The following is a 25,494-nucleotide window of genomic DNA, read 5'->3' as shown; positions in this document are numbered from 1 at the left end:
GAAACAGATAGATTTCTTATTGGAGGGAACTCGAGTAATAAACCCATGAAATAAATAGAGTTGAATGACCAGTTGAAGAATTGTGAGAAACCTATAAAGTACAGAACATTTCAGCTAGTCTCCCTAACAGACCTAGAGAAACCACTGGCACAGATACGCTTGACAGTGAGCCTTTAGCTGAAGTCCTAATGCTAAAGGCATATTCAGGAAACAAAATTGACTTGAACAAACACCACGGGTACTTTATCCAGTGCAGACACATCATCCAGGAAAATGAAACACTGGGTATATTTAAGTGAAGGTTCATCACCCTGCTCAAAGAAAGAGACATCTGCAGCGTGTTGTGTGCATCAACAGAAGATGGAAACCCAAAGAGTAGAACTGCTGATAGTGGATCAGGGCAACGTGACACTAGCACACAAAAATCTTTAGTCTCAGCATGCCTTTGTACTTTGCTATATAGGATATTTTATTAGTATGTCATCCCCATATTTACATTAGTTATAAATATAAAAAATATAGCTTTACTCTTAAGATGTTCTATACCATTTATCAGAACTATACGAAATGTTTTTTTATCTGTATCTAAAATACACACACAGTTAACTTAAATATTAAAAGCACTGCTCAGAATGCTGTTTATCCTACAAGTACCTAATCTTTCTTCACTGTGTCCAACGTTTTAACTCTTTTTGTTCTTTTTTAAGGCTTCTTCACAGGAAGGTATCTTTTTAAGAGCCAGGTCTTTATCAGCCAGTGGTCCTTCGACTAATTGAGAAGGTGTACTTTCAACTGTTACTAAGCAACCAGATCCAACCTGAAAAGCAAAATAAATGCATTGCTTGACATCCATGTCAAGCATTAGTATTTAAAAGAAGATGAGACTTAAACCAAGAAGTGGTCATTCGAAAATATTATTCAGAAGGTGGAGATGCATGCTGAAATTTTCTAGGTCTACTCAAATTATTATTTATACTGAAGTCACAAACTGTTCCCATCAATACAAAGGAAAAGATAGAGTAGTTTTATAACTTTATATACTCTGCTTTTCTGCTTTCATGTTTGATCTTACTAACAGAAGAAAAGAATATCAAGCCTTTATTATAGTAGAAGTTCGTTGCGCAATGTTATTTGGATTTGTACATAATATCAGCCACAGTTTTTTTGCTATCTATTAATGCTTAAAAATTCAAAAAAAGTAGAGCCTGTTTCTCTGAACACAATTGCCTGTATCTGAAAGAGACATACTGTTTACAGTTTCATTACTACTCTTTATACTGAATAGATTCATGTCTTTGAAGAGAAATCCTTTGGTGACACCTCTCTCTTCTAGCCATGTTTCAGTAGGAAACAAACAATGCCACTCTTTGAGCGTGCATGGCACACTTGTCTGGTTACTTGACTTTGACTGGTTTGCACCAACCATCTTAGCTTCATTTTCATCTCTCACTACTGAGGACGTTTGGCAAAGAGAAGATGATTTTTCCACAAAAATAAATTGCCAGCAATATTTGACATTTGCAATACTTCTCAGGAATGCAGACAAGAAGTTTCATCTGGTGTTGGTGATACATTCATTTTCCCAAAACACACTTGCAAAATGGTTACCTGCTTCCTTGGTTTTATATGCAGTTATTGCAATATTAACTACATAATCATGAAGATATATTCTTGTTAAATTCTCTCCCTCCAAAAAAAATAAGAATTATTTTATCTTGAAGCCCAAAATAAAACCTAACAATGTGTTTCTCTCTACTAGCAATTTTCAGAACATTCATGTCTATATCTACATCTTCCAGATGCTTTCTGAAAAATATTACTGATTAAAAGTCTTCTTTATGTATGCATGTAACTAAATAATTTTTCCCTCCTACATCCTGCATTACTTACTGTTGTGCCCAAGCCTTTAATATCAGTAGAATGGACTGCTCCATTTTGAGTCTTTGATTTAGATTTGGAAGCCTCTATTGATTTTTCCTGAAGCCTTTTTGCTTTCTAAAGATAGTTAGGAAAAAAAAAAAAAAAAAAAAAAAGGTAAAATTTTTATAATCAGAATGAATTGTATTATTTGTATCTGTAAGAAAATACACAAACAAAATGACAGAACAAATGAGGTAAAAATCTGTTGGCTTTTCATTTCAAGTATTCTCCCTCTGGTTTGTGACCCTCTTGTACTGAGGACCTGAAAACAGAATAAAGGGACATGGCTTCACAGTGACTAGAAGCAAATAATCATTTCCTGAAACTCGTTGGCTTTAATCTTCTGACTGCAGCTTGATATGCTGTTAGTCTTTATCACCACAAGAGCACACTGTTGCCTTTTTTTAGTATATCATCTCCTGGGATTCCCATATACTACCTATTTACACAGCTAATCAGACCCAAGGCTATACTGAGCCACAAAAGATTTTATACATCCCAAATGTAAGATATCACATTTTATTTTCTTGATTTTCATGAAGTTTGAGTCAGTCCATCCTTCAAGATTGTCAAGACCTTTCTGAACGGCAACCCTACCTCACTGCATGTGGATTGTTTTATCCAGTTTGGCATTATGCATGAAAGTGAGAAGAATGCATGCTTATCCAATATCCAAGTTGAGAATGTTACAACATTACTGTCCTGCATATAGATATTTATATACACAGATACATGTATGTATGTATGTATATATACCTATTACCATAAACCATGTTGATTACCAATCTGTGTCTATAATCAGAATAGTAGAAGTATCAAAGATTGTATTGCTCTGCCAATACAGCTTATAGTTCATTCCTATATGTTTGTGTGAACATAACATTTACTCCATCTTTTGCTTGAATAACATTCATTAAGAAAAGTGTTAGGAACTTCCCAATTATTATAACTACGCCATGAATGCACATTTTGCTCCACCACTCAGATTTTTTCTTACCTTCAGTGCTTCATAGTTTGATGTCCGAGTTAAGAAATTTTCCCAAGATTTATTTACCATTTCTTTCTGCTTATGGACAGCACGAATCTGTAATATAAAGGAGATTAACAAAATACAACACAAATCTCTTTCCATGAGCTTTCCTGATTTCTTTGCTTGTGCTGTTAAGATTGTACATCTATGTCCCTTTCTGTCACCTTAGCTCATCTCACTCACTTGAATTTGAATGACAACGCTGTAGTGATATACTTGTTCTTTAAAAACTTCAGGTATGCATCCCCTTAAAAACAAAAAAACCCACAAAGCTTACCTTCTGTGCTCCAAGATAATTTTCCCCTTTGTTTTCCAACACAGATGTTGGAAGAGCCCCAGATCTTTCATGACTGTTTTTGTATATGCTTACTCTCAAATGATGAATAACAGGAATGCCATCATTTCTGGTGACAGAATTGCATGCATGACATTCCCTCAAAAACACTAGCATGAGATTTGAGACATCTGGTCCAACTGGTCTTACTTCTCAGAAGTGAGAAGAGGATGAGACAGCAGAAGAGCGACAATGCCTAACGCTTGTCTTATAACCAAAGCTGGACAATGCTTATAGCTGCTTGCTTTCAGGATGCAAGGAAGAACAAAGCCCCACTTTATGAAGTAATGAAGCTTTGTGAGCATTCAACCAGAGGAGTTTAAAACAGAGGCTTACATTTCAAGAAACAGATATGTTAACAATTGGTACTTCAAATTGTTATCTGCTACAGACAGGTTCAACTCTTGCAGTAACATAATTAGCATTTCTCATTATACCATTGCTGATACATCACTGATAACTCTGTTTTATTTTTTCGTGTTACTCTTTAAATAGTGAAAAAAAATTATACAAATAGAGAGAACTGAGGTTAATTGCATTTAATTTAAAGTTTAAGCTGAAATATTAAAGTATCTTAAAGCAATGTATCTATTTGGGATTCTGAATATTTTATAATACAAAAATCATTATACAAGTTGACAAAAAAAATTCTATGGATTTCACTTGTATAAATACTCCTCGCCTTACCTTTGTGTATGTTTTTTTCTCCTCTTGGATTTCTTGGTGATGATGATTTTCAAGCACTTCAGTCTGGTAAGCAGTGACCATTTTTCCAATATTTTCTGACACTTCTGAAATAACTTTCAGTATTTTCTCATCTGAACCAATAGGTCTGAATTCTTCTCTTAGTTCTGCACACACTTCGCTCCAAACTTCTCCAACCTGTAGATGGAATACACACACTGATATTTATCTTTTTTTTCCTTTATTGTTGCTTACCTTCTCAGAATTGTTATGCAAGGTTAAACTTCAGTAATGCTATACCAAATTCATTCAGAGTAGTCTGCCCCTAAGCCCTTCCCACTCCCAAATTCACTTCACAGACTGAGCACCATGAATGCTGATAACTACAGAAGAAATAGAAATATGAGGTACCAAATTACAAGAGCGAAGAGGTGAGTCTTGATGGCTTTTTTTTTTTCTGTAAAATCTACAGTTGTGCATGTTATCAGAGTAAACTGCAACATGAGACATAAATGGAAATTGGAATTATCAACTAAAGGTCAAGTATCACTAGTTTCTGAACATCCCAACTCTCACAGACTTTGTTCCTAAGCTGAAAATTGGCATGAACTAAAGCATCTTTTAAGCAGGACGGCCCCTACAAAACCTGTTATGAAGGGAGCTTATAAACAGGAGAGGGAACAGCTGTTTGAGGGTGGATAGTGATAGGACAAGGGGGAATGGTCTTAAACTGAGACAAGGGAGGTTTAGGTGAGATATTAGGAAGAAGTTTTTCACACAGAGTGGTGACGCACTGGAACAGGTTGCCCAAGGAGGTTGTGGATGCCCCATCCCTGGAAGCATTCAAGGCCAGGCTAGATGTGGCTCTGGGCAGCCTGGTCTGGTGGTTGGTGACCCTGCTCATAGCAGGGGGGTTGAAACTTGATGATCATTGTGGCCCTTTTCATCCCAGCCCATTCTATGAATCTGTGATTCTTGCTTCCTGTAGGCACACCACTGTGATACTTTACATTTGACAATATGGATGGGTACTGAGTGTGGGTACAAGAATGGGAAAGCACAGAAAAGCTTCATCAGAATGTGTTTATTGTGATCTTCAGTAGCAAAACCTGTATATATGCTGACCCTGCACAAAGAGGCAGGCCAGCTCTCCAGTCCTTCCCCAGCTCCTTACCCCACTCCTGGCCCACTCCAATTTCTTGAGCTGGCAAGCAGTTAAAACTACTTTTTTTTTTTTTTCTTTTCCTGAATTATTCTTAATTAGCATTGTTTTCTAGTCTGGTTCACTTTCACTATGCAGACACAAATATTTGTAGAAATACAAACGAAGAGCCAGGAAACGCTGGAATGATGGAGGTGGGATAGTTTACTTTGATGCCAAATACCAGTTCACCAGTTTACACTTTTTATAAAACAACAGGTGGCTTGTGACATAGATTACAGCTTGTGAAAGGTTCTTTCTTTCTCACATCCTGAGATAATTTGCTATTCTTGTCAAAATATATTCAGTAGAAATATTTCCTTCCACAGCACTCACCTTAAAGTCAATATACCGCCGTATGATAGCAAGAGTGACAAAATCCTTAGCAGACAAACCAGGCAAATTTTCAAAACCTAGAGGAATATTAATCATCTCGTAGTTACAGTCTGGTCAATTTATCTTAAAATGCAACAGTCTAAAAAAGACACCACCTTATTTATATATAATCATATGCAAAATCTTCATCACAAGTACATCAGCAAGTCCCTCTTCCAATCCTGAGCAGGATTTAGATGATAAAATCGCTCTTTTCTTAATAACAAAAATCACTCTATACTAATTCTTCGCTTTTGAGTGGATCCAGTGAAACTTCCAATTGCTTGTAAAGCCAGGATAGTGCTGCATTTACTATGGTTTTTTTCTTCTTTCTTTTTTTTGTGAGAGTTTGATTTTCCATTAAAGCAGGCAAACAGCTGAGTGTACAGATCACAATTTCTCAAGATGCATTTTAGCACAGAGTTTGTGAAACAACCAACAGGAGAATGGTATTACAGGATCTCCGACACCTTGTTTCAAAGCTAAGTAATGAAGATTATCTCCAGCTCATAGACTTGAGACAAACATCGTGAATCCATCATAAAAATGTATTTTTAACAATATATGTGAAGGAATAAGAAAGAGTAGTATGGTTGCTGGGACTATGCTTCATATTTTTTGTATGCTGAATGTTTATTCTACTCAGTGTTCCAAAAAACTATTTCTATATAGCCTATTAAAGCTATTTCTAGATTTCAACATACCATCTGTGTGATAACTGGAAACATAGCATCTCTTTATTATCTGTTTATAGCATAACTACATTGTGTTTTGAAGTTAAAAAAAATCATAAATAAAGATCAATTAACAGTGGGACCACTGCATTACAGGCTATTATGAAGTATAACTACACTAAGAAAAAGATGGTAGAAAAAGACTATAAGAATTCTCAGTCTTATCCACTTCCACATCATTTCAGTACTTCACAGGAGACATTAAAAAGTACATAAGTAACATGAGAGGTATGTATAAATACAGAAGAAAGCTGGAACAAAATCTTATGCCTTTTTGATTTAAAAAAGAATTCAGTTGTGATGATCCAAGATTAACATAATTAACACTAATAAGAAGTTGGGTTAAAACAGAGAAAGAACTGGCCATAGTTTGTTAGAGAAACTGAAGATGTTATCAAATCAGCTGGTTCCTAGGGTGGGCAGGGAACTGGTTGAAAGCAGTCTCAGAACTGTCACTCACTATCCTTGAACTCACTGACGACAGAATTGAAAAGAAAAACATAATGTCTATTTTCAAAAAGAAAAAAATCAGAAGACAAGGAACAGTGCTTAAATCCAGTTTGTGTAGCTAAATGGTAACAGTGGAAACATAAACATCCATCATGAAGTAATTAAAAAAAAGACCATGTCATTCTGCCTAGTATTTTGTACAGCCAAGCAAGAAGGCTTATCAAATATCTGAACTTCAGGTCAGGTTTTTAGACAAAGGTGTAATAACTATTCATATTCAACGGGCAAACATTAGAAGAGAGTGCAGCAAATTGAAGCCAAAGATAAGAATGCAAATTAAAATACCAGTTTGAAAAGTTATTTTTAAAACACAGAATGTAATTCAGTAAGGACAAATGCAAAATTCGTAGAAATAGTCAACTGTTCAGATCCAGATGTTAGATGACTGGAGGTTGTACAAGATCATACATATCAAGTGAGGAAATGCCATTGTGACAATAGCAATTGTTATATTATTGCCAGTATGGTTATTTACAAGACAAGAAATATAGTTCTATTAGGCTGTGAGGCTTCGGCTGGAGTGTGTTCTGTTTTGTGACGTGACAGATCAAGAAGAATATGAACCAATTGAAAAGATTCAAGAAAAAAAATGATGAAAATAATCAGAGGCTATTCTAGAAAATTAGAACTATGGGTAAAGAATGCAGAATGTAGTACTTCTAATAACAAGAGATAATATACATGAAAGATACTATGTGCAGGAAAATAAATGACAGAACATTTTGATGAAACTTTAGATTTGATTCTAGGAAAGCTTACTAGTGGTAAATGCAGCAAAACATTGGTGTAGTCTTGCAATCCCCATCAAAAGAGGCTTCTTAGAAGAGGATGAGCAAGCATCTAACAATAACAGACTACTGATGATCTCAAGTTTCCTTTCACTTTTTTTTTTTTATGCTAGAGACTCGATCGACTGCCAGTGAACAAGTTTTGTTAAATGAGAGACATGACACTCAGAAGACGATTCATTTGTCTTACCTAACTTGCACAATAATGAATAAAGTTTTGCCCGGATGTTTTCAGAAATTTCCACAATGGCAAAGCTGGGACAGCTGGAAGGCATGGGAATGACCTCTTGCTCTTTCTGGAAGCTGCCAGCAATAGGTCTCTTCACATCTAAACATTTCAAAATATAAAAACAGTTGAAGAGGCAGTATGGACAGTATGTTCCCAAAGCTATTAAGATTAGAGGAAATGCTATCTTAGTCATGAAAGGAAAAAAAAAAAAAAAAAAGAAGAAGCCGCACACATCTTTGGCTTGCAGCTACTGACATTATCTTTTCTGTGGTGCCTCCTCCAAAAGAAGGTGGTTCTGTCTTAGACTGCGGACAACACATAAACCATTTCAACAATCTGCCCAGAAGTTTGGTCCAGGAAATACTAATTAGCATGACTAGAGATTCATAGTATCATGGCACTCTCCTCTTCTATTTTTACAATATATGAAGAAACTGAATGTCATTTTTGGAAGAAATTAAGTAATTTTCCAGCATTAGAAAACCAGCGTAAGGTACTTGTAATGGTTCATTTTTCCCAGCTAATGTAGGAAATGCCATCTAGCGGCCAGACTCCAATAAAACATAAATGAAGTATTCTGACTTTGCTGAGAACTGCAGCGTAAACCTACAAATATTACAGTTTACTCTCATTATGATTCTGGCATCAAAAGCAAATATATTTTATTTATTTATTTATTATGTGAGCAGCTTCACTGACTAACAGTTTCACATGTATCACCAAACTTACCAGCAATCCTTCCATATCGATCACGTTGGACTCCCAAGTCCATTTCCTGCTGTCTCCATAGCTGTATTAGCAGTTTAGCTGCTGTTTGATCTTTCTCCCCCCGCCAGGCACTGATGTGAATAATGGTTTTGGGATTGTCACAAAACTCACTGAGGATCCCGAGAATTACATTGCACAAGTTTTTTTGTTTTAACTTGGTGAAGAGAAAAGGGAAAAAAAGTTTCAATTTGTCATAGCACAGAATTAATCTACATTCAGATGTAAAAAAACAAAAAGAGGAATTCTGTAATATCTAATTGAGTAACTAGAAGCTTTTAATCACAGATATTTGTCCCCCCAAAAAAAGGTGTCTAAACTTTCAATCTCTCAGGGTTCTTGCCATGCGATGTTCCATAAATCAAGGAATGTGAAGGGGAATTTGTGTAGAATCATGTGAGATGCCTTTGTGTCAAATTATGTAATAGGTGCCTCCAGGCTCACATGCAGATGAATTAATGTTTTTGATGATGTGCTACTAGCAAGATTTATATTCATAAGAAACAGACTCAGAAGGCAGAGACTGAGCAGTACCACAGAAGATCTGTTTTCTTCTGTGGCCAGACCTTTTAGCAGCAGGAAAGGGCCTTCAGCTTTGTGAAATGCTTAAAGTAAAATGCTAGTGCCAGACCCAAGCCACAGATCCATAACAGTAGCTATTACACTACTTGTAGCTGTCATGCTGCATGTACAAAATAACTTTAAACGTCAAAACTTTTAAAGCCTTGAAGAGTATACCATCTCTTCTGTTACTAACTTCAATATGAAGAATCTAAGCAGATATGTCATTCAAAACAAAGCATAGCTTGAGTTTGCTTGCAAAAAAATATCTCGGTAAATTTAAGACTCTCTGCCAACTGCTTATTTAACAAAAAAGATACATGGAATGTCTTTCCAGTCATTTCTGAACAGCTATTCTGGTGTGCAGATTACCTTCCTATCTCAGGGAATTACACAGACTGGCCTTCTTGTCAGTACTACAAAAGTCTTAGGAGATACCATTAAAAATACAATTTTCCATGTTGTTTTGCTACTCTTTTATTTTGTAATAAAAATAATAAAAATACCTACTGCCAGCAAATCCAGGAGGAGAAGAATGCCCTGTTGTTCTAGAAAATAATCCTCTGCAATGTAGCATCCAATGACACAGGACCTTCAACAGAAATAATTTCAATATGTAGGAACATTTTTATGTTTTAGAGCATTCTACAAATATTTCATTTATTTTACTGAATTACATAAAAATATTTAGTATTCAATAAGCTTAATACCTTCAGAGAGTAGAAGAAATGATTTTCATATACTTGCCCTTGTGTATTTTCATTTATACTGTGTAATTAAATAGAACCTATTTTACCACAATTTCTTTTCCTGTAGGTGGTACACCTTCCTCATAGCAGCCAAGAAATCTGGCAGGTTCACTACAGACTAGATTAGAATAGAGATTTGAACTAAAACTCAGTAAAAGATGCATGATATTATTGATCTGGCTCACTGCAAAGCTATGTAAATGTTCCTGCAGTAAAATCAAGTGAGTGAGATAATGAAGACTTTCTTTGGTTTCTCCCAGCTTATACCATTCATAAAAGCACTCATAATGCTATTGCTGTCTTCAATAATTTCTAGATTAATGCAGAGACTGAAGGGTTTGCATACATCACTGAACTAGCTGCCTGTTCTACCAGACAATGATCCTATCTAGCTTTCTGCACATTTATCAAACTCTGACTTCAAACAAATCAACTTTTGTTTATCCTCTTGTATCTGTGATAGCAATTTTTGAAAAGTTTCTAGTCCAATATAGGCAGTATAGGCAGTTCACAAACACTTCTAATTCCTGCACATTTTTTTGCTAACAATGGTCTATTATCAACTTGTGTTTACTCTTTTGAAGTAATTTAGAGACTCCAACCAGAAACTTTTTTTCTAGAAAGTTTCATGTAGCTCTGCATTGAAGTGTCAGGAGGTCTGTGAAGGCATTCAAGGCCAGCCTGGATGTGGCTCCGTGGTCTAGTGGTTGGCAACCCTACCGATGGCAGGGGGGTTGAAACTAGATGAGCTTTAAGGTCCTTTTCAACCCAGGCCATTCTATGATTCTATGAGGCCATCCTGTACAGGGAGTACTGCTGTGTAGGGATGGGGAATTAGACTGTCCCACTGTGTCCCTGCCTAGGTAATTTATGCAAAATATCTCTGTTATTTTTGTATTCTTTTTTAATTAGTCAACACTAATTTTATGTGTTTTAAATGGAAGAAGGACCCATATGTGCAGAGGAAGGCCATAATATTGCAGATGAAAAATCCATGAGCTGCTATTTTTATAGCTGACCACTGCTAAAATACTTCTTTACTAACCACAAGCAGTCCAGAGCACTGAAAAGGAGACGATTGTGGCCCAGTCCACTGTGCAGCTTCTTTGGATCCATCTGAATGACTGAGATAAGTAAATCCACTCCTTCATAGCTGAAGAGTTCCTGTTAAAAAATAACTAAGCAATATTTTTCTGAAATAATATTTACTATGTAGCTACACATCAGAAAGTCCAAAGAAAATTTTAAATTTAAACTGTATATATTGTAATAAATTTGGCCCCCTACTTAAAGTGGGATATATTTCTCATAAAAAAAACATAAGAAAAAAAGAACTATTCAGTACTTCTTAACTGATAATCCCATTCTTCAACACATTTTCACACTTCTATTAAAAACATGTAAATTAGCAACTAAATAAGTCAGACACTTGCTAATGGATTTCTGAGTGATTTTATTTTTAACAGTCACACATAGCAGTTATTAGCTCTGACCTCCTAGCAATGAAGTACAACTGGCATCTCCTATTGAATTTAAGAAACAAACAAACAAAATATTTTCTGTTCATGATGAGGTAGAAGGATACAAACCTTTCTGTGGACATCATTTTCACAGAGAGCAGACAAAATAAATAATATGTTTGCCTGGATTTCCAGCAGAATTGCATCATCTTTTTGTTCCAATTTGTTTGCTGCATACTTCAGGATATCTACAAATGAAAACATTTTATACATGTGAATGTTCTATATGGAAGTCAGAAACCTATCTGATACATGACTTATATTGCTAATTTTGCTCTCATTAAAATCTGAATTTTTATTTTTATTTTGTTTTCAGAGGAGTTTAATTTTCAGAGAATTTAAAATCTATTGTTTCTAGGCTTTCTATTAGACCATACTCCAAATTCCAAACAATCTTACCTATTTGTTCCTTTCCGTGCAGTTCTTTCAGAGCTGGAAAACTGATTATTGTAAGGTAAGAATTTAAAATAGTATCAGAACTTGAAAATTACATATGATTGTAGGAATGTGTTACTGGAAAAAAAAAATCTAAATAACAGAAGTAGTGGTTATGAAGTCTTATGCCGATTTTAATCTTTATAAAGTTATTTACATGAAAATACAATGGTTTTGATTTTTCTTTATTCTTAAGAGGAGTTGTAGAAAGTCACATTATAGAACCAGACTCACAACAGGATTTCCTACAGACAGTGCAAATAATGTGCAACAAACACGGTATAATGACAGAGAAATAGTAGGGTCAGCTTTCATTTGATTAAAAATCAAATTACTTTTTGTATTTAGGGTGTACACACCTAAGGGTGTTACTAAGTAGTAACACAATAAAACACATTGTAAGAAAAGGCATGAAAATTCTCAGTGTCTACATAAATATACAATAAGCAATAATATACAGTAAGCAATAAAAATCTTGCTTTACCCAGTAGCTGGCTAATTGCTCCCTGGTCACACAAATTAAGGTTCACAGCATCGTCATAAAGGGATACAACAGATTTCAGCACTCTCAGACTGTAGCGCATTTGTGCAAGTTTGCTGCCACGACCACCTGTTCCATGGAAACTGTTACCTTGACCAAAGAAAGGATCTGTGGAGCAAACATAAGAAGTATTTTCACTGGCAGACAGTGTATGTTCATAATAATAACGTTCCCAGAATTTTCCATAAATAAAAAGAAGGCCTTGCCATTGCAAGTAAGCTAAAACAAGCAAACAAATATCTTACTGTTAAAAAAGCTTCTTGATTGAAATAGCCTATTAAGAAGCCATTTTGTGAAGGACTATACTATATGCATAAGAAAAGTTTGATTTTGATTAACATTGAAGATTATTACAGAACTTTTTTTTTTTTTTTTAATTTTTACTTCATTAGGTTAGTAAGGGGTTTCCAAAACTTGAAATATGACATATGTAAAAAAAGAGTCATTTCAACTTCATAAGTTTTCCATTTTTCCTTTCTGCCAAAGAAATTAAGGCCAGGTGAGTTGTGTGCTGAGGTTACTGTGGTACAAAAGCCATGAACGTCTACTGACCTTGACCTATACACCATTCTAGAAACACAAGAAGAAGAGTATTCGCTTGGCAAGACAAATATTTATCAACTAACAAGGGAGCCACTGAAGCTAAAATAGCAATTGCATGAAGCTGTAATTCCTCATATTGGGCAGCAGACCAGTCATGAAATCCAGGCTTTTTATGTGGTTTTACATAATCCAACAAAGCTGGCATCACATCATTTTCACTGAGAAGCTGCAGATTCAAAAAAGAAAGAGACAGCTTACAGGTTTCACATGCAAATAAGAAAAATCTTTATAGATTGCTTTATCTATCCTACACTAAGAAAATTATTTTTTTGGGAAAGGATGTCAGGAACAGTACAAGTACAGACAAGCTGTGTTTATACTCCGTAGCATTCCCAAAGTCTGTGGTTTGTAAAACTTTATTATGCTCTTCAATTGTATCTTAATAATGCTTTGCAGCCACTTGTCAGCTCATTTTTCTAGCATGGTCTAGGTCTGCAGCTTCTCTAAAACAAACCACACTCTGCTTTCAAACAGCAAACTTGGCTTGGAGTTACATATGGTGTATAGTTTTGAATTCTCGATTTAGAGAACAGTTAGTTTCAGTTAACTGGACTATGTTAGACGAACAGATAAATAGGAATTGTGAATTTTTTGACTTATTTTCTTTTTTGGCTTACTGTATCTTCTGTTATCATAGAACTTACCTGTAGAGCATGCGGGTCTTTAGAAAAGATCCCTATAACGTTAAACAACAACTTCTTCATCTCAAAGTCTTCATAAGAGTAGGTAAGCTTAAGACCTTTTAACAAAGGATTGGGAATTTTAGCTGCGAAGGAAATCGATACGTTAATAGATACATTATGACAATGTTTCAATTAAAAGAAAAAACAGTGTAATCATGTAGTATGAAATTTCTTACCTTCTGTAAACGTTGCAAGTACTATTAACAGCACTGTAAATCCACTTTCCTAGCAGGCATTCAAAATAAATACGTTAATTGAAATAAATTGCTGTAAAATTAAAACTGATTATTTAATTTTGTTTTCTTTTTTTCTTCAGAACATAGAATTTAATGTATTCTATAGCAAAATACAGAATTTTATCAAAGAGTTCAGTTTGGACATTGTACAATACTCATTAACTATAAGGCTAAGCACACAATTCTTCAAACCCATGTCTCACCCAGCAAATCTGAACTTGTATAGGGAAGTCCCAAACATATGTACTCACTATTGTAATCTACCACACAAGAGAACAGCATTCTCAATACTGTGAGAGTTGAGAGTTTTTTTTTTTTTTTTTTTTTTTTAAATGCATTTGTACACACAGAACTTTGTACATCAAGGTCACCACAACATACAATTTCAGCTTCAGTGCTTTACAAGTAAGCTTACGAGAACTGCATGTATGAGCAACCTGCATTTACAAATATGATAGCACTACTAGACAACCAGAAGGATAATCATGTCCAACAGGGGTTGTCCACAGAACACACTAGAGACAAAAGACCTGTTTCTGAAATGATTGGAAGCCACGTAAGTGCAGTTAGTAGGACACTGCTCTTGAACAAAAAACACATTAACTTGGCCTCAGCACTCAGGCAAACTCATCACAGGGGCTTCCACCAGCACACAGCGTGAGCAGAGCTCACACTGTTTATTTTTAGTACAAGGACTTAAAATGCCATGTCCTTGTTATTGTTTCTTGTAGGAAAAAAACTGTCTTGTTTCTGCAGCCGCATATCAGTTTGAATGCTTTAGACATCAAATATCTTCCTGCAATAGTATGACAGACATTCCTTAATGTGAGTGATAAAATGGAAAAACTGAATGAAGAATCTGTAATCTTCACAACAGACTATAAAATCTATTTGGTAATATAGTCTAATAGGAAAATTCTGTGGACGTTTAGATATGAATTCCCTGAAAATAATCCATTCCCGAACAGCCAGTTGATCAACACAGACAGTAATTTGATTACTTAGTCATTCTGCTTGTATGCCACAGTTCTAAATCTCAACCGTTAATCAAGAGAATAAAAGAATATCAACAGCCATAAAAAGTTCCCTTCTATCAGATTCCTCATGAAAACTCCAGCATGAAAACATTCTGGAGCAAAAGAATGACGCATCTACTTTTAGACAAGTCATGATAATGCATTTAGGGCTACATTCAGGTGATCTGGTTTTAGAGGGAATTTATCTGCCTCATTAACTGGATCTAATCAATTTGCTTTTCAGCATCTTATTTAAATCTCCTGAGGTCATTTTTGGAGGACTTTTCTTATGAGGCAAAGGTACTTTGGTTGAATTTGGGCTATCCGAATACAAAGTACAAAGGCTGATACTTTTGCATCTTCAGACAACAAATAAAACAGTGCAAAACTCACTGCTACAGAATGGCACATCTGAGAACATGTACAGGAGCTAACTTTTGCACATTAAAAGTATTAGCTAGCTCCCTAAGTATCAAATAAAGTTGATGCCAGCATACCAGACTAACGACATATAGATTTGTAATCTCTTTGAGATAGAAGGAACAGCAGAAAGAAAAAATATTTCTGTCTTAGCAGACCTAAGAGCTAAGCACTGAAGACAGATTTTAACAAACAGAAGCTTAACAGTGAAAACTATTAAGTACACAATAGAAAAGGAAAAGTTATTAGCCTTAAAAATATAATTATGAATACTTACAATCATAGATGCTGCAGAGTTTTCAGCTACTAACGTGGCAATCACCAGGAGGTCGTTCCTCAGCTGACGATCATAATGGCGGAACCCATTTATGAGCCGGTCCATAAATACTTCCTTCAATGCACTTAAAATAAAGTGAAAAGCATTTTACTCTCTCCATATTCTAATTTTAGACAGCCCTTGGTATAATGATCCTCATTCAGCATCATACTTTTCAAAGTCCTATTGTTTAACAACAACAAAATATGAAATGGATTCTTACGTGGACCACTAGAAACACAATTTAAGCATATATGCACCTTGCATATAATTCGTATTTCAAATTCCATCTTTTATTGTATGTGCTATAATGACTTACTTAATTGAAAGACATAATGCTTACACAATTGTGGATGTTGCTGAATGGTTATTGAGAAGAGATGATACAATCCCAAATAACAAAAACAGTGTAACTCGCTAAGAGAGAACTTGTTACCTACCTCAGCAGAAGATTTAAAACAAAGCCTCAGATGCCATAATATAGACTTTCTTACTAATTTTACCACAGAATCATGGAATGGCTGAGGCTGGAGAGGATCTTAAAGATCATCTAGTTCCAATCTCCTGCCATGGGCAGGGTTGCCAGCCACTAGATCAGGCTGCCTAGGAACCCATTCAACTTGGCCTTGAATGCCTTCAGAGATGGGGCACCCACACTTTCTCAGGACAACCTATTCCATCACCCCATCACCACTTATAATTATGCAACACAATAACAGTGCTTTAGGTTTCTCCAAAATTACAACAATAATTCATAAAATGCTTCACCGTACTTACTGTATACATTCCAAGCTACTGAGTTGATTAACAACTTCTTCTTTTGAGGTATTTTCTAGTAGATTCCATAGGATTTCTGATGAGCGGAACACCAGCTGTCCTGAGGGATCAGTGCCATTTAGATACAAACAGAGTCTTCTGGCTGCTTGAGCCTTTATCATATGCCCGCAATTTACTCCTGAAATTATGAAAATGTGAATAATTAATTCTAAGTAGGTCAGTCATTGTTCTAGAGAACAAATGATCAAAGATAGTAAGACTGTTGAAAGAACAATCTGTACTAACCAGAGCTGGAGAGGTGCTCAAGAGCTTTAAGAACCCACAACTTCTCAGTAAGTTGATCTTCAACTAATGCTAGAGATAAAACAAGAGTTTCCGCTAATCCTCCTAATTCAGCCATCTGAATCTTATAGTTTGCACTTGTTGGCTGGTAACCTGCACATAGAATGGGTTTTATTACAACACAGTAAAAAATATTTTAGCTACTTCATGAATCATTCATCCTTTCTCAAAAAAGGATTGAGATGGGAGTGGCATATTTCTCTAAATTTAAATCAATGGAAAAAATCTAATAAGACAACGGGATCTGATTATATCTGAGTATTAACAGTGCCTAAAGCATACTCAGTAGATTTACCTTCTAGAAGACTAAAATGCTATATAAACACATAAATTGCTTTCTAGAATGAGAAGAGTGAAACAATGTGCAGGGAGAGGTCTTCCTTCTTCAGGTCACACAGTACGTGCTGGTGCAGGATCTAGTTCTTTTCTTTAGTCTCTCCACTAGAATTAATGCCTTCTACTATCATATTACTTAAAGCATGTGAATCCAAACTTTGATTTACATGCCTGAATTTCTACTGTATCCCTGGTTTTACTTTTGCTCATGAACACGGGAATCCATATTTTATCACTGAATTACAGAGGAAGGGGGAGTGCAGAGAATTTACATTTATATATGTTAACTTGTGAATGTAAAGTGTATCTTAAATAGCTTAAATATGTATATTAAATAACATGAAATGCAAATAACACACATAGTGAAAGACTGTTTTAATTAAGTATAAACTCTCATAGGTTCTAAACTGATATCATTTTTAAGTAAGAGATCCTTATGCACTACTCTAGGAAAATATCAGCTCAATTTCTGAGGGACAGTTTCAAAAGATTCAAGGAAATATTAGCAATTGTTAAAAAGTACAGCAGATAAAACAGAATATCACTGCAACGCTGTCTGGCATGCCAGCATCCAGCGCATTCAGCAACAGCAGCCTCCCACATCTCAAAAAACAGAGCAGACCAAAACAAATTACGGACAGCAAGGTAACAAGTATTATTAAAGGCATTGAAAAGCTTACATACTAACAAGTTCAACCAGATTTGGCACCTGAATAAGAGAGGATAGCACAGACACATAAGATGAAGAATGCTTAGAGATGAAGAATTTGATTCACAAAGTCAGACTGAAATACTTTTTTTTTTTTTTTTAAATGACATAGCACATCTATTTTCTAAATCTGGAGAAGAAAAATAAAATCTCTCTGTATTTTAGCATTCAGTTATGTTGATTGAACTATTCACAGATATACAACTAAATGCATACATATGCACACATACATGCATACACTCCTACATACTCGTAGGACTTGGAATCTCACTTGTAAGTTAAGAACAGATTTAAATGCTTCCATGCTTCCAAAACCTTGTGAGGGCTGTTGCAGTGACAGTTTCTTTAGGCCTCTAGAAATAAATGACAACTAGCCAGAAGACCCAGGAGCTAACGCTGCACCATGGGAACGCAGCAGGGGGGCATACTGAAGTATGCTACCTCAGCTGCACTCTGGATCTACACTGCACCAATTCTCATCTGTAGCTTGGCCATATTACAACCTAGTACTTTCTTCCAGCACTGACTATGTTCCCCTCTAAGAGGGGATCCATGACTGACTTTTTCTGGTAACAGACTCTGATGTCATTGTAAGGAATAAGTAGTAGTGCATTCTGATTACAGTTTGCATACGTATCCATACTACCACAGGATCATGCCTGAGCTCATCTGCAGCCATAACCAGCCTCTTGCTGCAGATAAGTTCCGTAATTTATTCAGAGCCTATGCTGAAATGTTTCCATAAGGACATGATTAAAATTAGATGGGTTCAGAAGTTGCTCCCTTATGAGCAACACAAGAGAAACCAGAGTTGCTTCTCTCCAGGCTGCATATACATAGCTGAAAATTATGTTTTCTTTCTTATAAATCTGGTCCTAATTAGTCTTTTTTCCTCTATTACCCATTATTTCAGAGTGCTTGTGATTGCTTCACATCTTCTGGATACTATTTAATCCTAGTTTTATAAATGTAATAAGTAATTCATTGCACACTGATGAAATAATTTAATACTTTGAGTATGTATGTTTGTAAAAATATATTAATTGCACACTCAGCAATGCTACATACTTAATATAAGAGTGACTACGGTTATATAGAAAAAAATCACAAAATCAAAGGACCTATTTAAAATGAGCTGGCAACAAACACAGATTTCTTCTGACATTTCTTCTTGAAAACACTGTGCTTTACCTGGAAGTAGTTTTTTTGGTAGCTCCATCTTATAAAAGCTAATTATGCACTTACAGATTTGTATTCTAACTTGAGAACTTGGCACCCTCATCAAACAACCTGCCAGAAACAGAAAAACAGAATAATGTACAAAATTAATAATTGTTGTAGAAACTCACCATCATTCTATTTTCAGTACTTTGTGTTTCCTCTGGCTATACCCCCTACAAATCTTTCTGTGTTGTGAGCAGTTCGATTACAAAATACTCAAGGAACCAGGACCCCAACACTGAATAAGACAAAGTAGCCTTGGAGGAGTAACGTAAGTTTTATCCAAAAGTGACCTCCTCTGCTTTACGGCTACAGATCCTTATGAGACAGGGTGGTAATCAGAAGGTACTCAGGAGAAAGCTACTACACCAGGCTGCTGTCATCATGTCAGACTCTCTTCAAGCAGACATGATATGACACAATGGGAGCATGAAAAGCATCCCTTTTCCACAAGATAAAAAGAAACCATTTGAGATCTACCAGGGCCTAGCATAGATAATATAAATAAAATTTCAGATTTTAGTATCTCTTTTTGGACAGGCTACTCTAAGGAGAATCTGGAACTATCTGAAGCCCACAGCCCATTCTTTTATCTATCTGGGAATATGAAAATGAAGACTTAAGAATGATTTCTTTGTCACTGATTTGAAGGACAATCTTTCTTTCATTTGTGACAAGCTGATTGTGCTACCCTGTACTATTAGAACTACTGATGGATACCGTGCCATCCGTACTATTGATGGAATCTTTTCCATCAGGTGAGCTGATAAGTCACTACTGCTTCACATATTGCTTTTGACCTACAAGACTTGCAATACTTCCTTTGAAAATCACAGATATCACATGCAAGGTCACTTAACAAGATACCTTGGTACTTAGATGTCCAGTGACACTGATAGATGAGTTTGACACCTTTTCCTCTAAAGGTCTCTTAAAATGGATAGAAGCTTAAAGCTCAGAGGCAAAACAAAGGCCAAGGTCAGGAACTGCTGCTCCTAGTAAGGCACAGCATTACACTGACTTGCTGTACTTTGCCTCTGTAAGTGATAAAACTCAGGCTTTCAGGTTTTGAAGGCAGAAGTGAAATTTAAGAGTTACTGCTTCTAACTTCTTTATTCCATTTGCTTTCAAAGAAGACTAAAAGGAACATATTCCCCTTATCCCAGACTTCAGTGTAGTAATACACACATTTCTCAGAGCAAAATCAAACAAGTTTGATTCAAACAAGTTTAGTTCTTCAACTGTATTGATAAAGTTATCTCACATAGCTTCTGCCACTGGCAAACAGGTAACTGCTAGCTAATCCCTGGGTTAGCTGCACAGCAAAATAAGAGTGGTATCTAAATACTAAAAAGCATAGAGTACTGACTGAATAATCAAAATAAATGACGTGCACTTACTACAGAAGTAACAAGCAATTAAAATTGTGATAATAAAACAGTTCATTTTATATATTGATGGCATTATGGCATCTCAGTCTACACTCACCAAGTTGTGCAATGGATTTTGAAACTGCCACAGAATAGTTTACTTCATCTGATAATTTCTTTTTTTGAAATGGCAAACTACAAAATGAAATAAAAAAATATTATGAGCACGTTTAAAATACTGCAGAAGAATACTTTAATATACCACCAGAAAAGCTCAACAGTTTTTTCTCTCCTTCCTTCAAACATTTTTGCAAATATGGACACTGTTTGCAAGACAAATAGATCCTCTGCCATGCTGTTTCTATACTGAGAGCTCCAGTTCCACAATTTGGCAACTTCATTTTGGCAAACTGTAGTATGTATTTCACAGAGAACATTTCCATAATTCATATTCGGTACAATCAGAAATTCTTTGAACAAACAAATGTCATTTAAATGCGGAAGATGGAATCCTCGAACAGAGGTACTATCAAGCTATTGCAGAGTCTCACTATGAAGAGATATAAGCAGAGATAGAAAACAAGATCATATCCCTGGGCAAGACCTCTAGAAATGGATGAAAATAAAGCCAATAAACTGACTCAAAATAGTCCAATTACATACTCATTTTTAAAAACAGGATATTAAGAAATATCCAATAACATTTGCAAAATACTCAAATATGACATAAACATGTAAGAGCTAAAAATTCTCTAAGAGTACACATTACAGTACTATGCTGAGGTCTGTGCTGCTCACAGTGCAGAAGCAGTTTTTCGGTAGGTTTACCTCTGTAAACACAGCCAGAGAAAAGGAGAGATCGAATAATGGAATAAATGTGTGGGGTGGGGAAGGGTGGGGGAAGAAAAAGACACAGACACTGAAATAAGTGGGAAGACAGGTAAATAACTGCAGCTACAAAAGAGTGGAAAATTCTGCTATCAGAATTCTAGTATCAAAAAGGAATTGTTAAACTGCAGCTCCTCCTCTAGTTACAGGCTTCTCTTTGTCATGTTAAGTAATGAATTATGGGGGAATTTCCATAACATAAAAATTAAAGTAAAACCCAAAGGCAGAATCATCCAAAATATATAAACATAACCAAAGTTGCTGAACTACTGCAAAAAATGAAAGACACTACTCACAACTACATTTCATTGACTTTAAGTCCTCATTCTCAGTTTTGCCACGTTTCTGCCACACACACAAGGAAATGAACCTCCGTGATGTACTTTCTCATTCTCCACTGTGTGGCAGCAAAGTAAAGCAGTATAACTGCTTCTTGAAGTAAAAGATTCAGCTCAAAAATGTTATGTTTACTAAAGCCAACAGCTGAAGGAAAGATATGCAAAATCCTTTCTGAATACCAGCTTACTCATTTACTGCATGGCATAATTTTTCTCTTCCTTGTTCTCATCAATTGCAATAGCTGACTAACTAGTTACAAAAAGTCTGTGAGCAACTTATAATTTATAAGTTCTTCAGAAGAAGAAAACAGGTATGGACAGGTATGGTAACACCTGAACTCTATTCTACCAGTAATTTGCAGTACAGTATGACAATGAAGATGTCAAAAAGTTTATAAAACATGTTCGTGAAGCAATTTGAAATCTTCCAATTGCCATAACATTTCTTCTTTTGCAATACGGCTTGTCATTTCCCAAAGTTTACCTTCAGGTACTTAAGTGCCAGTTTTTTAAACTCACTGAGAAAGCTCATTTGAAACATCAAAACACACTTCAGCAAGACATAACAGCTGAATCTCTTGAGGGCAGCAGCCCTAGAATTAACTTAACTCTAGGCAATGAAGCACCTTGGGGAATCTTTCCAAGTAAGCTGGGGCTAACTAGAATACAGTTTTGCATGATGTAATGTGTGGCTCCACTGATACTTGGCTCCTAAATTGTGTCTTTCATGCCAGTAGAAAATGGATTCGAGGTAAAAACTGTTCATGAAGAGGAAGGATGACATAATAGATACCTTGCAGAAATAGATGCCTTCTATTGCAGGTGCCATAGGAATACAGGAGTTCTTTTAGAAACTGTATGAATGTGTTAATAAGCAGTGTTTGAAATCTATAAAATGGCTTAGATACTTACCCACATAACTTAATAAGTTCACATATGGGCTCAACGAAAGCTTCTTGTTCATTCACTTTTTCTGCACACAGGTTAAGAATGTCCATTATTTGTGTTAAATCCTTAAGGGGCTTTTAATTTAAAGCTAAGGAAATCCAAATGTTTGTTTTGCTATGAATTAAATGAAGAGCTTGAAAAGTGTATCGTATTTCAAAGACACAACTAAGAACAACCAAGGCCAGTGCTTTTAAAGTTAGAAAAATAAAATGAAGCTCATGAGTCTATACTTCGATCTTTGGAAGCACCTTTCCTTTTACAGAAGTGAAACTCCTGTAGGTCTCATTTAGCTTTCTTCTCAGTGAACTCACTGGAAGTTCAGAACTGAGTATCTAAAAATATAGGACAGAAACATCATTTAGGTAGATTTATCTTCTTAAATTCTGTCTGAAACAGCATTGTGGTATTTAAATCCTTTCCTATTCTAGTCCCAGATGGCTTACATGGAGTACTAAAGCTTGAGAATTTGAACCTAAACATATAGTATCAAATTTAGAGTCACAAAATCAAAACAGAACTGGTCACTGGAACTTAGAAGTTACTGCAAATCAACTTACTCATTAATACCGACTGTAAGTGCTTAGCCACAACTCAATTAAGAAGTAATCTGAAAGCTAAAATCATTGTGGCAATTAATTGAACTGTATGAAGTTAATCACATTTTTCCAAATGCCCACATTTTCCCTAGTACTTCCAATTACTTCCTTCAATTTTACTGAAAAAATACAAAAGTGTCAGATGAACAGTCTTTATTTTTCTTCAAAGACTATAAGGTGAGATTCCTGTATTTAACATTGTAGCAAATGAATCAGGCAGCCAGGAATCTTGCTATCCTAACAACCTTAGCTGTGTGTGAATAAGAACATCATTGATGAGAACACACTTGGACTATCACTGCTCTTCATGTGGAAACAAGAATGGTTTGCTGAAAAGACAGAATACTACCATACATAACACACCACAGCTTTAGTACTCTACAGAGTGGCAAAAAGGATACAAGCCCATTTTCAAAAGACTTGACTACCTTCTTGAGAACTTTCAGCTGCTCGTCTTCCAAATCACTCTTAAATATAAGAATGGAAAGTAGCTTTTAATTGCAGTTTGCCTCAGAACATTAAATATTTGTTCCCTTTAATTTTAAATGAAAGTGGAAACCAGATTAAAAAGTCATAAGACACAATGAAAAGCACTTTGCAAGAGGATTAAATCCTTCATCAAGCCACAAGCTCTAAATACAGAGCCTGTACTCTTGTAACTAAAGAGACTTTAAAACTGCATCTTTTGTTCAAATGTGCAAGCTCTTTCTACTACATTCTTTGGCATCTTGTGAGAGCATACTACAAAAACCAAACCTATATTTCCCATGACATACATGTGTATAAATGTAGCTATAAGTTGCTGGAATGGAGCTCTATGCCTGTTAGGAAACTGCCTGTAAATAACAAATTAGAAATGGCTATGTCAGTTTGCCAGGGCACGCAGTACTCATTCCAGCTCTCCAGAGCACCTCCATACTGAGCAAGAGCACTGCAAATTGAGGCAGGCCAGAAAGTTATGTCAGGAGCCCAGAATCCTGAAGACATTTCATCAGATACTCCATATTGTGTAGAGAAGCAACAAACTATACCATCCAGAATATTCTTCAGTCTGTAAGTTTATTCTATCTATGTCAAAAGGAAAAAAAAGACATGGACTAGTTCTCTGCAGGACTTAAAAAGTGCTATAAAAGCACCAATCAAGTTCTTATTTGAAGAATATAAATTATTAAGTTTTCAGATCAAAGTGACTAATGGCATAGTGACTTTAGCCTGTCAAATCTTTCTGCAAACACCAAAGACAGTCTGGAAGACTATGAGATACTGCTCTCCTGTGTGCCCAGGAAGTCATATTTGCTGTTGAACACTGAACTTTGAATTGTGATCCTTCCAGATTACTAGCAATTAACTTTGGGGTTTGGATACATTTCTGACATACTTTCAATAAGTCTGTATATACTTCCATTTTTCAGGTAAGGGCTTCAGCATTCTAAAACTCCAGATAAACCAGTAACTGTACATCTGGCCTTTGAGTGAGCATTTGTCTCTTTTGGGAAAGCGTCCATGTAAAGATACACAGGGATATTTAACAGGCAAAAAACTCATAGGTGCCATTTTCCATTAAAATGACTATCTTTAGAAGAAATGTTATTGCACAATTAGCTCAGCTTCGTGCTTTGGAGCCCCAGCCACCAAAGCAGGTGGTTTCCTGGGAGCAGGTACAAACGTGATTGTGTTAAATGCTTTTCCACACCTCGTTATTGCCAGTGCAGCAGAAACAACGTTTTCTCAGCCTTACTTACGGAGCCTGCATCTTCCAGCAGCTTGATGGCGTGGTTCAGATCCACCGGCCGCACCTGTGTCTCCTGGAAAAGTCACACTTCTTAGGCATGGCTGTTATACCGTGCTTGCAAGGTGCTTAGACCCTAAATATGCAAGCGCCACGTTATTCCAACAGGAAACGAACGCGGACGCAGGGTAACGGGCGTGCGGGGCCGGGCGCTGGGGAGCTCACCTGCACGGCGTCTGAGGCGGCCCTGCGCCGCTCCCCGCCGCAGCGAGAGGGACCGAGGGCCGGGGACAGCCCCGGGGAGCGGGCCGGGGAGCGGGAGTGCGCCCGTGAGCCGGGGGGCTGGGCCAGGGAGGCCATGGAGCGGGCTGCCACCGGCCGCCGCAGCGCGGCCTCCGCTGTTGCCATGGAAGCGGAGCGGCAACGCCTCCCGGCGCCCAGGGTAAGGCCCAGCCGGGCGGCCCTGCGCCTATCAAAACATGTGATAGAGATACAGACGTATCAAAAGTCTCTGGCTGCAGGGGTGGCTGATATTAACCTCTGTTTTCATTAACAAGTAATTTTTAACTCCTGTGGCAACAAAGAAATAT

The 25,494-nt window shown here is 36.3% G+C and overlaps 1 protein-coding gene across 6 annotated transcripts; it reads right to left on the bottom strand.

Annotated features, from left to right (window-relative positions):
* Positions 1–444: 444 nt before the first annotated feature.
* On the bottom strand, positions 445–25,494 carry CFAP69 (cilia and flagella associated protein 69). 6 transcript variants are annotated; one of them, XM_085227391.1, is made up of 23 exons: positions 25,130–25,494; positions 24,918–24,980; positions 23,577–23,642; positions 22,544–22,653; positions 20,524–20,600; positions 19,006–19,104; positions 16,713–16,862; positions 16,428–16,605; positions 15,612–15,735; positions 13,839–13,887; positions 13,624–13,745; positions 12,929–13,145; positions 12,320–12,484; positions 11,470–11,588; positions 10,926–11,044; positions 9,642–9,723; positions 8,535–8,727; positions 7,767–7,904; positions 5,506–5,582; positions 3,972–4,166; positions 2,918–3,004; positions 1,891–1,995; positions 445–817 (listed from the first exon to the last, which is right to left on the bottom strand). In XM_085227391.1, the coding sequence occupies exons 1-23, from the start codon at positions 25,310–25,312 to the stop codon at positions 683–685; spliced, it is 2,853 nt and encodes a 950-aa protein (XP_085083517.1). In that variant the 5' UTR covers positions 25,313–25,494; the 3' UTR covers positions 445–682. The 6 variants fall into 6 exon arrangements, with proteins under 6 accessions (XP_085083517.1, XP_085083519.1, XP_085083518.1 ...); XM_085227393.1 differs by having other exon boundaries at positions 24,914–25,040; positions 25,130–25,262; XM_085227392.1 differs by having other exon boundaries at positions 24,918–25,040; positions 25,130–25,262.

Source organism: Meleagris gallopavo, chromosome 6 (genome assembly GCF_905368555.1).
Source record: "Meleagris gallopavo chromosome 6, MGAL_WU_HG_1.1, whole genome shotgun sequence".
Lineage (NCBI taxonomy): Eukaryota > Metazoa > Chordata > Aves > Galliformes > Phasianidae > Meleagris > Meleagris gallopavo.
This window is presented reverse-complemented; position numbering and strand designations above follow the sequence as displayed.